This window comes from Delphinus delphis, chromosome 2 (genome assembly GCF_949987515.2).
Source record: "Delphinus delphis chromosome 2, mDelDel1.2, whole genome shotgun sequence".
NCBI classification, from domain to species: domain Eukaryota; kingdom Metazoa; phylum Chordata; class Mammalia; order Artiodactyla; family Delphinidae; genus Delphinus; species Delphinus delphis.
Window position 1 is genome coordinate 170,179,564 of NC_082684.1, and position 12,828 is coordinate 170,192,391.

Genomic DNA, 12,828 nt, shown 5'->3' on the forward strand with positions numbered 1-12,828 from the left:
AAGTCAGACTTTAGATTTGAAAAACAGACCTGGGGAAACTTGGGTCCAAGAAGATGAAAGGATTTCTAGCACAAATGAAAAATTCATTGTTTTCCTTCTCACCCCTGCCTAACCTCTCAATAGGAGATGGTGATTTATGAAGTCAAATCTAAGAATGAACTCTATTCCAGAATGGCAAAAATCACAACATTAAACTCTGGGTGGTAAAGCCCAGAATTTTTGGATGATCTGATCTCTAGTTATGGATTAGTTAAGCTTTGGTCTTGAGCTCATTAGCACTCCCTAAATTATGATTACTTATAATAATTAGCCTAAATACCAAACCCATATATAAGACAGAGTGACGGCTCAAGAGGCCTTCTCCGTATCTGGCACCACTAATGCTGGCTGGCTCTGCTTCACACCTTTATTCCTTTGCGGTACGCGGGCCTCTCACTGTTGTGGCCTCTCCCGTTGCGGAGCACAGGCTCCGGACGCGCAGGCTCAGCGGCCATGGCTCACGGGCCCAGCCGCTCCGCGGCATGTGCTGTAAAGACTGATGAGATCACGCACATTCGGCATTTAGCTTGTGCCTGGGACAGGTAAACCCCCCGTATCTAGGGTAGACTTAACTGGATGAGTGCACACACCCACACAGGGACATACCGGCTAGAATTAGAAAGAGAGAAATGACTGAAATGACTTCCTCGCCATTACCCAAGGGCCCATTTGCCAAAGAAGAGAAGCTCTGTGCAACGCAGCTGCCACTCGGGCTCCAAAGCTCATCTTTAGAAGGAGCGACAGAGGTCTAGGCACTGTTTTCAAATTTCGTTTCTTGAGCTCCTGGGTTTGCATTTATGCCTTTGGTGCGCCTGTGGATGAGGCTGGGACGGAGTCGAGGGGTTCGGCAGGTTCTGGGCCCCCCACTCCACCCTCAAGCTAGGGCAGCTCTGCCGTGGGGTTCTGGTCACAATGCATTTGAAAAAGAGGTTCCTGGTGCCTCTGTTTCTGTAAAGGAAATGCACCGTCTGGGCAAGCGTGCTGAGTTCTTAGAGCTGCTCTCTCTTGGAGCTTGTCGGATCTGAAGCCGTCGGGGTGTTACCTGCAACCAGGCCAACGTGGCAACCCTGGGGGGCGGCAGCTGAGTGCCCAGGGACAAGATGACAACACCAACAGCACAAAGCACTGACGGAAACTCAAGAGCATCAGAAGGAGGAGCCCCAGGTGCTCCGAGATGCTGATGTTCTCACCCTCTAGACGTCCCCTGAATGGCATGCGTGACATCTAAAAGGAAGGCCAGCCAGAGAGGCAGAGAGTCACTCTTCATCCTCTCAAGTGACAGAACAGAATGAATCCAGGGAGAAACGCCGTCAGAAGAGCCTTAGGGGCGCAGGGCAACGAGAGTCTTGCAAACTAAAGGTTTGTGAGCACATCTAAAATGATTCTAGACACAGAAATAATTTCCAGTCAGCACCTACACTTGATGAATGGTATAGAAGCTCTCAGTTACGATGATTTGTCCATTTCCGGTTACGTGAACACACACGTGCCTTTTCACAGGCAACCCCACTCCAAGGTTATACGTTTAGCCCCTTAGAAATTAACAAGATGGAAATCCGCTATCTTTTAGAGGAGCAGTGAAGGATAAAAGACACCTGGATTTCCAACACGTCAGCTGTTAGTTAGTGTTAGTGTCAGATCTCGGGTTGTTGACCTCTCAGAGCCATGATGTCCCCAACTAGAAAATGACCAATTAACTAACCCCCAAGATTCCTCCAAACTCGAAGAATCTAGTACTGAAATAAACAGCTTACTGAGGCAGTTCCCTCTCACCTCTAGTAGCCATTTTTGCAATTTTTACAAAAGGACCCTTACATACGGCACCATCTTTCTCCTCTTTTCTTTCCCATCTCCACCTCCAGAACAGACAAGCATCCCTCCAACTCTGGTCCTTCTCCCAGCTATGGCTATAGTTTGCTTCAAATCAAAAGGAAATGTCTAATTATCGACCGGCACCTAAAGGACTGACCTCTGACCTCTGATCTTATCAACAGGCCAAAGCAAATTATCTGTAAACCTGAATACTAAGTAAGAGTTTAATCTGAGCTTTGTTCGGGATTAATGAAGTACTAGACGGATGGATGCTCTCTACCGGAGCCAGAAGAGTGAGATTTCAAAACGTAGAGAGTGACAGAGCAGTAGCCAAGCGCTAGTCAGAAAGGACTGTCCAAGCATAATCAACTGGTGCACGAACCCAAGGAAAAACAGGAGTGATCTGAATGCTTCTGAAAGATCTAAGTAGCGAGTAAACACTTTGTTGTTGGTGGTGGTCAAACTTTCAAGTAGCACCAAGTTTGTAGGAAAGAGTGACGTGAATACACCTCGGGAAATGTCAACTGGTCTGGCAGCTTCCGGAGACAGAAGTCTACCACCTAGTAGTTTAGAGCTAACAAGTCAGGGCTTGTGTCCAGCTCTGTGCCATACTAGCTGTGAGGACTCGGCAATGTCACATGACCGCTCTAAATCTGTTATCTTCCTTCTCATATGGGAATGAAAACAGGACTTCTGGGCTTCCCTGGTGGTTCAGTGGTTAAGAATCCACCTGCCAATGCAGGGGACACGGGTTCGAGCCCTGGTCCGGGAAGATCCCACATGCTGCGGAGCAACTAAGCCCGTGAGCCACAACTACTGAGCCCACGGGCTGCAACTACTGAAGCCTGCGCGCCTAGAGCCCGTGCTCCGCAACAAAAGAAGCCACCGCGAGGAGAAGCCTGCGCACCGCAACGAAGAGTAGCCCCCGCTCGCCGCACCTAGAGAAAGCCCACGCGCAGCAACGAAGACCCAACACAGCCAAAAATAAACAAATAAATAAACAAATTTAAAAAGCAGGACTTCTTCAAAAGTTGGGAGAATCAAATGAAATTGATTTGCACTGGCTTGCAAGATGCTTAGAACAGCACGTAATAGGCACTACATGAGTATTTGTGGTTGTTTGTATTCAGGAGTGTCCCCTGGCCTTTGTTAGGAGCTGGCACCCCAATTCTGGGGAGCCTCATGATGTAAAAGAGGAAGAACAGTGAACAGGCAAGAGGCTGGAAGGCTGGGGGAAGGTGCACAGGCAGGGAACTTGGGAGAAGGGAAGGGAGGGGATTTTTACAGAACTCCCGATAGGAGCTTCCCACACGTTCTACTTCATTTCATCCTCACGGAAACACTGTCCCCATTTTCATAGAAGAGGTCATTGGGATGTTAGGAGGCACAGCTGGGATTCCAACTTGGCGCTTTGGTCTGCTGCTTCCCTAGAATGGAAGCACCATGAGGGCAGGAACTGGGTCTGGCTGTAATCAACACGGTTCGTGTGCCAGCCTACCTGCCTCTCCAGCCTAGACCCTTTCTGCGGGACCGCGCGGAGGAACACGTAGGCAGAAAGGAGGGGCCCACAGGTCCTTCAAATGCGCCAAGGAAGCCAGAGAAGTCTCTGAAGCACCTTCTGTGTGCAAGGTGGGGCGGGGGAGACAGGGAACTGGACGTGGGTCCAGCCCTCAGAGAGCCTCGCGTCCGGCCGTGAAAAGCTGTCCAGTGGGAGGAAGGAGGACGTGAGCCGCGCACTTGACGGGCAGAGGCGGCAGCTGCCGCATCCCAGGCCAATTAGGCAATGAACCTGCGGGGCTGATGAGATCTGAGGCTGAGTCGCCCTGTGGTCCAGTGCCGGGAGGGTCAGCATCAGATGAGCTCTCTGGAAAGCTTTTCATCCTGCTTACTGCTCAGTCAACATCTCTCTGAATGAGCCCTGCTTGAACATGTCTTTTGCTTTTGGCTATCTGATGATCATTTTTCAATCCACATCCTTTATAGAAATAGGTCACTCATCAGCTGGCTGAGAGGAGGAGAAAAAGGTCTGACCCCAAAGAAGACAATTCCAATCCAAACACAGCCTGGAGTGTCTGATGCACTGAAGATCAGAAAGGCACTTTCAGGGGGTCTTTGGAAATCTCCCGAGTGAACTCCCGGATGCTAGGGATGTTGTTGGACGGAGATATTCCTGCCACCTCTGGAGAAACCGCCTCTCGGACTTTCTCGTGCTCCAGCTAGGGAACTCCAGGTGTCCCCGGGTGGGCAGCTGGTGCCCTGGGACAGGATGCGTGGGGAGGGCCGGCCCACACAAACAGCAGCTCCCCTCCCAGCCGGCAGACATGGGGAAGGATGTCCTCATCGGGCTGAGACGGAGAATGTGCTCCAATCTTTCAAAAGACTCTGGGCTACCCTGCACCGGATATGAGAACGCATCCTCTTAAACAGAATATTGTCGGGAACCGGGGCTCATCTGTTTTTACACAGATGGAATTCTGATGACCAGCCCCGCTGATCTCAGGAGACAGAAGGGGTTCTTTCCTCTCTGAAAGCAGGGGAAATTTGAAACAAACAGTACCCCAAAGAAGAAAGAAATCTGTTGTCCTAAAAGTAAGGGAAGGAAATGACAATCTGTCTGTTTAGACTTTTATGAAAAAAAAAAAAAAAGAAAGTAGGCATATTCCCAGCAGATCTACAAAAGCTGTAAGGAAAAGTTTTGGCAGACACCCCAGGAATAAATACAAGGAAAAGGTCTGAACCCTTTATGATGAAGAGATATTTATTTGCCTTACAAATCCTCAATTATGAATTCCTTACAGAAAAGATGTCCTAAGAGAACACGGGAAATAAAGCCACCTGGCAGATTTCAGGATAACTGTGTGTGATCTCTGGAGAGCATCTCAGGGAATGAAATGTGATTTTTTCACATGAAAAGTACACGCCTGGAGAACTTTTCATTAGGGTCGGGTATTTTAAAAATAAAACAGTGCATGTATAAGAGCAGTGAAATGGGAGCAATTTGAAAATAAACACCATGTGGTGGCAGCGAAGAGTCTCTGGGACTCAGGAAAAAAAAGAAAAGTGCTCAGTGGCGCTTTCACCAAAGGGTGAAGGGTACAAAGATAATTAAAGAGAGAAATGTTCGGGGTTGGGGGAGAGGGAGGGAGGGAGAGAAGTGAACCAATGACTTAAAAAATTAGCAGCATCTGGTAAACTACGTAGTTGAAACTACTGTTATGAGTTAATTTATAGGGTTTCCATTCCTTATATTGTGAAATAAGGGGGCTTATCCTTCTGGCTCCAAGATTCTGTGATTCGACTGTAATATTGAGAAGGCTGGTCTCCATAAATGGGAAGAGAGCAAAAGCTATGGGAGGGGATGGTGATATTTCTTTTTCAGTTCTTAAAATTCCATCAAAGTCGTTCACTTAGGTTACAGATTATCATTCTGCCCTGGTTTTCTTTAGCAGGCAAATATTCCTTTACACGGGAGGGTGTAACTATATCAGTATAAATGGTTTATTAGGTTTTTTGTTTTTTTTTTTACCCCCAGTGAGAGAGCAGAAAGGGACAACCGTGCTGTCTTCTCACAATTTTGACTCAGGCCTGTCCTGCTCAAGCCACGGCCAGAAACATCCATTCCACAGAAAGAGATTTCGCAGCGCTCACCAGTTACACAGTCCCGTATAAACACACCCTGGCAGAAGGCGAGCCCTCTGGCAGCGCTGCTGGCTAAGCCCATCTGCAGGGCACTGAGCCTGGGACCAACACTAAAGGTCCCTGGAATGCTGGGCATCATTAGACTTAAGAAGAGACAGGCAGTGGATAAAGGAACCTTTAAAAGGCTGGAGAGAAACAGAGGGAAGAGGTAGAAGGAGAGCCAAAAAGAAAGGATGAAAAAGGCACTCCCCTGGCGGTCCAGTGGTTAAGACTCCATGCCTCTAATGCAGGGGGCGTGGGTTCGATCCCTGCTTGGGGAACTAAGATCACACATGCTGGGCCGCAAAATACTGACCAAGTTCCATTGACAGAGGAATGGATGAAGAAGATGTGGTACACATATACAATGGAATCTCACTCAGCCATAAAAAGGAACGGAATTGGGTCATTTGTAGAGACGTGGATGGATCCAGAGACTGTCATAGAGTGAAGTAAGTCAGAAAGAGAAAAACAAATATCGTCTATTAACGCATATATGTGGGATCTAGAAAAATGGTACAGATGAACCGGTTTGCAGGGCAGAAGTGGAGACACAGATGTAGAGAACAAACGTATGGACACCAAGGGGGGAAAGTGGTGGTGGGGGTGGTGGGATGAATTGGGAGATTGGGATCGACGTGTATACGCTAATATGTATAAAACAGGTAACTAATGAGAAGCTGCTGTATAGCACAGGGAACTCCACTTTGCTGTACAGTAGAAACTAATACAACATTGTAAAACAACTATACCCCAGTTAAAAAAACATTGACATAAAGTAACTGCAAAACATAAAGGAAATAAATTTGAACTGTAGGAATAAAATCTATATTTAAAAAAAAAGAAAAAAAAGGATGAAGATGAAAAGAAGAAGAAAAAAGCCCCCAAACATCATGGGATTGATACCAACTTCAGGCCGTGTATTTTAAGCTGAATACAGCCCCGACCATGAAGCTGGCAGACCCCTATCAGATCAGTTCTCTGGAAGGGGAGACGGCAGACAGCTGGCACCCTCGTTATTATGTTAGTTATTAATAAACTGCCCAACAATGGCAGGAAGTGCTGGCATTCAGAGAGGGCCAACGTGTGAAGAGTTGAGTCATGGACATGGATGGGTCCCAGGCAGAGCAGGCCCTACACTCAGTACAACGTGTTTTTCTCCAGAGCGGAAAGGGTCAGACAGAGCTGGGGGATCCCAGCAGACTGCAGGGTTTTGTTATATTTCGTTTTTTTTTAACCAAATATCCATCACCACATTCTTTGCAATCCTGCTCTTGACAATGAAGATGACTCAACTGCCGTATCATTAATCCCACAGCCCAATTCCTATTTATAGGCACGACATGCCATTTTGTTTCTGGAGACAGCGGGTGGCTTCTGGCCCTGTATTTCCACTCAAAAAGCCAGCGTCAGTCTCATTGTTCTATTCCTCTAAGAAAGGATGTGCAGTAATATTTTTTCGTTTGGGGGCAGTTAACGCACAACCCACATGGGCCTGCACAACACAGGGTGTCTTCTAAGCAAGTCTGTGCCGTTTTTCTTTCAATCGGCTGAGAGCAAAAGCACATCTCCCTGAGCCCCTACCCTCCTACTGAAACCAGAACTGTTCTGGGATGGCAAATTCCAGAAGCAATGCTGGGACAATCCTACACTTTTTCTCGCTTTCAGAGGAGCTATGGAAAGGCCATGCGTGTTCAGCATGCAGTTGTTTGGTTTTTTCTTTTGTCATTCCAGTTTTTTCCCTTTCCTATCTGTTTCTGAGATTTCAAGAAATGGGGGTAAGGAAGAGAGGAATAAACCCTTTAAAGTTCCCACAAAAAGGATTTCGGATGCTTTTTCTGAATTCTGAAAACATCACCATCACCAAATGTTTTGAATTCACAGCTGTCCTCTCAAACTCTATCTGAACCCTGGAAAATCTGGAGGCTCTCCTAGGGCACAGTGACTACAACGTCCCCTGCTTGTCACCACCCCGCCTCTCCCACCCCGCAGTGGTCAGGCAACAGGCTGGCTGGTTACCCAGAGGTGCAGAGCTTGTGAGGAGACCAAGATGGGGGTGGGGGTGGGGCTCTGCCGGCCTGGAACGGGGGCTGCGCCCTGAGCTGCCTCAACGTCCCTTCCTCCAGGGGATGCTCTGGGACAAGGGTCCTCACCTCCTTTCAAAGCCTGCCCGCCGGAGCCCCTTCACGAATGGATTTGGGACGCAGGTTCCATAACCTTCCTAGGGTCTGAATCTCATGCAGTGCAATTTTGGGAGGTGAGGGCTTGATCCCTTTTAATCTGACACAGCTTAGAAGGCTCAGCACCTCTAAGGGTCTCTAGTAGGACTACAGGTCTCCCACGGGACAGCCCCGGGTGTTACCGCCGAAGAACTCAGAGGGTCTTGGCCCCGAGCCTTAGTAAATCATTTCAACTCTGCAGACCTTTTCTTTCTGAGATGTTAGCCCCTGGCTCAGGTCAATAATAAGAGTGGACTTCTGACTTCTTTAATGATATCAATAACATTTCTTCATTTCTTTAGCATCTGAGACCTCAGATAGCTTTAAAATGACTGAAGTCCACTATTTCGTAATGATGTACCCTTTTTAAATAGGAAAATCACCTTCAAAGTTACTAAGAGTTGGAAATATTTTATCTCTGTTTTACAACAATAAATAGTACACAAACTCTTTGAGGAGAGAAGCTGTAACTTTTAAAATGCTACGCATAGCCCCTAGCAAAGTTCGGGAGCTAGAAAGAATGTTTATACGGTAGCAATATCACAGTGTGGTTACACGGCTCAGTTACGGCACAATCTGGGTACAGACAAGGGTGGAAGGATAAAGGAAAGATAATGAGGAAGGATGGCATTTGCAGGAGGGGCCTGATCTGACAAGATTAACCTTTGAAGGTCTGATACCATCATGACAAAAGCCATACAGTACAATTTGAGGGAAAATGTTAGTGGCAGGTTTATGAGCGATCTTGGCAAGGACCGAGATAGCACACACTCTGGGAATGTAGAAGGTTCTTAAAATGCAGCACATGCAGGATTCTTACTAGTATCCTTCAAAATTTAACAATCGTGTATCACTGACATCAGTCTTGGTGATGATTTTTTAAAATCTGACACCACAAGTAGGGCACCAAAAGTAAAAATAAGCAAGTGGGACTACAGCAAACTAAAAAGCTTCTGCACAACAAAGGAAACCATCAACAAAAAGAAAAGGCAACCTACTGAATGGGAGAAGATATTCGCAAACCATATATCTGATAAAGGACCAATATCCAAAAAATATAAAGAACTTATACAACTCAACAACAAAAAATAAATCCAATTAAAAAATGGGCAGAGGATGTGAACATTTTCCCAAGAAGACATACAAATGGCCAACAGGTACATGAAAAGATACCCAACATCATTAATCATCAGGGAAATGCAAATCAAAGCCACAATGGGAAATCACCTCACATCTGTTAGAATGGCCATCATCAAAAAGAACATAACAACTGTTGGCGAGGATGTGGAAAAAAGGGAACCCTCATACCCTGTTGGTGGGAATGCGAGTTGGTGCAGTCACTATGTCAAACAGTCTGGAGGTTCCTCAAAAAACTAATAATAGAGCTACCATATGACCCAGCAATTTCACTTCTGGGTATTTATCTGAAGAAATGAAACAGTAACTGGAAAAGATATCTGCACCCTCATGTTCACAGCAGCATTATTCACAATAGCCATGACATGGAAACAATCTAAGTGTCCACCAGTGGATGAATGCATAAAGAAATTGTAACTATAACACACACACAACGGAATATTATTCAGCCGTAACAAAAAGAATGAAATCTTGCCATTTGTGATATAAATGGACACCAAGGGCATTATGCTAAGTGAAGTATATCAGAGAAAGACAAATACCATTTGATCTCACTGATACATAAACTCTAAAAACAAACGAACTAAAACCAAAAAACTCTGAGCTCATAGCTAAAAAGAACAGACTGGCGGGTGTCAGAGACAAGGGGTGAGGGTGGGTGGAATAGGTAAAGCGAGTCAAAAGGTACAAATTTCCAGTCAGTAAATAAATGAGTCATGGGGAAATCATGTAAAAAATTTAAAAGATCATGTATTGAACACCTACTGAGTGATAGGCACAGGGCTAGAGGTAGCAAAAAGAATTCTCAAGTGATGATCAGTTTCTCAAAATGCTTTCCAGGACTATTTATCAGACACCATCTTTTCTTAGCACGAGGCAGCAGATGAAGGAGAGACAATAATTGATCCAATAAGATACTAGGTTATTTGTATCCTATTTCCTGAGTGAGAGGTAGACCACAGGGTCTGGAAAGTGTCATAAAAAGAGTGCTTAAACCAAGGCCATCCCGAAAGAGCGACGCCCTCTCCTTCTGTGGGAGCCCATCACTAAGAGGCCTTCTCCACACGCACTCAGGCAGGACGCACTAAAGGATGAAAAGCATGGGTGGGAGGCTAGCCTAGATTTCCGTCTGGTGGGGGATGGGAAACCGTCCCGTCCAGGTGGGACTGCGAGGCCTCAGGTGAAGGCATCTTCTCCTGCACATGAAAAGTCAGAGGGGCAGCAATCACAGACCTGGTGGCAGTGATGGCCAGATCGACAGGTCCTAGAAGTTCCCCGAGTTGACTGATGGAACACTTCCTGTGCAAGGTCTCCCCTTCCACTGACCCGTGGCCTTTCCTAAGCCAGAGGGGGGAGGCCTCCCCACGGAGCCTCAGCAGTTAAGGACCATTCTTCAGCATCTAACTTGCAGGGCTGGGCTGAGTTCAAAATGCTCCCTGGCCTGGTCACAGCTCACACCTCTCCACCTCCTTCCCTGTCTGCCCAGCTTTCCTCTTGCTTAGCTGAGCAGCAGAAGGGGGGCAGGCAAAAGGCTGAGGGTCTCGGTCCTAAGGATGGGGCCACCGCGGAAGTGGGGCAGGCAGGGGGCCTCGGCTACCTGCATCGATGCCCAAACAGCTTTGCCCGGGGTCCTCATCACTAAGTTATCAGACATGAAAAAACTGCTCTAATATCCTGAGATAAAGATGCTTATATCAGGTGTGGGAGTGGATTCAGCAGGAAAGTTTTCTTTTGATTCATCTCCTAGCCCACGGGATTGATTATTAATGTCAAGCTGTTGGCGGTAACAGAGAGGAATTGCTATCCAGTCTTGAAGATGCCTGGATCTCGGTATCTCAATTTCTTTTTTTTTTTTTTTTTGGCCGTGCTGCCAAAAAAACTGGGGATCGCGGTTGCTGCACCAGGGATTGAACCCGCACTCCCTGCAGTGGAAGCGCAGAGTCTTAACCACTGGGCCGCCAGGGAAGTCCCTGGATCTCATTTCTGATGGTTGAATGATGTCAGCTCCATGTTAGATGCTTTGGGGATCCTGTTCACCACCTCCGCTCTACCTGCTATTACGTTTGTACCCTTGGCGGCTGCCAGAGACAAAGGGCCCGAGCAGATGGACCAGGACACAGGTGTAAAAGTGGGGAGACCGAGGTTCCTCGCAAGAACAGTGGCTCTCAAAGTGTGGTCCCCAGACCAGCATCAACATCACCGGAGAGCTTGTCAGAACTTGCTAGAAATGCTAATTCCCAGGCTCACCCCAGACCTACAGATCAGATACTCCGGGGCCGGAGCCCAGCTATCTGCGTTTGAACGAACCCTCCAAGGGGTTCCGATGCACTTGGAGGGCAGGGAACCCCTGAGCTGGAAGAATCTATTCTCCTGGGTATAACATGCCACATTCAGAACGAACGTAGATTTCCAAGGGGACATGAAACCACGGCAGGGATGCACCGCTCACTGAGGCTGAAGGAAGAGGCGGGCTCATCTGTGGCTGGATGAGGAGGACAGTGGACAGATTAAATCCAGGCTCAGATCTGAGACTCTGGGCTTTAATGGGGGATAGGGATGTCTAGGGGACAGTCACAGGGCTGACTCTGGCCCTGCCCTTCATCATTCTGCAGGCGATAGGAAGTGGCTGGAATTCGAGGCAGGGGTCTTGGATTTTGTATGGCGTTCTCTTTACTACAGCACTGTCCACGGTCTTCACTGTAAACCTCTAAGCCTCAGAAACAATGACTACTTGGCCCATTGTATTGATGGAAACTTTTTAAGGACCCAGGACAGCGAGAGGTTTACGGTGAACCTTAACGGTGACCTGGCAGAGGCAGAAACGACTTTGTGGAGCCTGAAACCTACAGAATTTTGGTGGCTCCATTTAAGAAAAAGAATGCAAAATGTATTACGTTCACAGGTTTTATAAAACACCTGGCCCGTGCACACATGACCTGGGTCCTCCCAGGACCTTAGAAAGGCCTGTCCATCTTCACCCTCGTCCTTCAGGTCTGAAGGTTTTCCCTGGCTGTGACTGGACTCCACCAGCCCAGAAGCTAACTAGGCAGCTTTCGGCTTTCCCCCCCTCCTGTCTTTTTCCTTTATTTTATTTTGTTACCGTCTGCAGTCACCACGTGTACAGAGCTGACCCGAGAAGATGAGGTAGGGCAAAGACTTCCTGTTTTACTCTCTGGCTCAGAGGCAAGGAAATGTGTACTGGCTCCAAGAATAATCAGGCCTTGACCACGTGGCCTGGGGAGTGAACTGCGTTATACTTTTCTAACATTTCCAAACAATTTTTGCCTCCCTCTCGCTCCCTGCCCAACTCAAAACTGCCCCCCTTCCTGTCACTCCAGCCAATGGCATCCCTCCTCCTGAAGTCCAGCCCCATCTCAAACCTCGGGGCATTTCTGCCCCTCCCAACACCTCAAGACAAATGACTGGCCCAGGCCCCCCGCAGAAACAGACGGCAACCAGATCCCCCGAGCCTCCCTTTCAAAGCGCACTCTGCGACAGGTCTCTCCTTTCCAAACGATCAAGGGTGTTCTGTACTTTGGAAAGCCTCGAGAAGCCCCCCTGGGAACAGAATGTAGGTCACTCAGCAAGCGCCACGACCTGACCTTCAGCCCCTCCTCGCATAACTCTCCTTGAGTGGCACACAGGCAGCCCGCGCCCGCCGTGCGGCCTTGGAGCCGGCATTCCTGCCGCTCAGCCACCAGCACTGGGAAGGCTCTGGAGGCCGCTCGAAGGCACTTAGGTGGCCTTCCCACACCTGCCCCCTCGGAGCGCCCCAGCCCCCGGGGGCCGCTACCCACCTGAGGACAGCAGGCTGCCGCTGCTGCCGCTGATGATCTTGCCCTTGCTGCCCATGCTGGCCAGCTTCGACGTCTTCAGCGTCCCCGTCTCCGTCAGGTCGATGGCGATCTCGCTCAGGCTGCGGGCGGCATGGATCTTCGACTAG

The 12,828-nt window shown here is 48.1% G+C and overlaps 1 protein-coding gene across 3 annotated transcripts in view; it reads right to left on the reverse strand.

Moving 5' to 3' along the window:
• Positions 1-12,828, reverse strand: part of FRMD4A (FERM domain containing 4A) — a 233,384-nt gene that overhangs the window by 37,501 nt on the left and 183,055 nt on the right. For all 3 annotated transcript variants that reach the window (XM_060006260.1, XM_060006259.1, XM_060006261.1), the window contains exon 14: positions 12,683-12,824. In XM_060006260.1, coding sequence (XP_059862243.1) covers positions 12,683-12,824 — 142 coding nt within the window. The remainder of the gene's footprint in view (positions 1-12,682; positions 12,825-12,828) is intronic.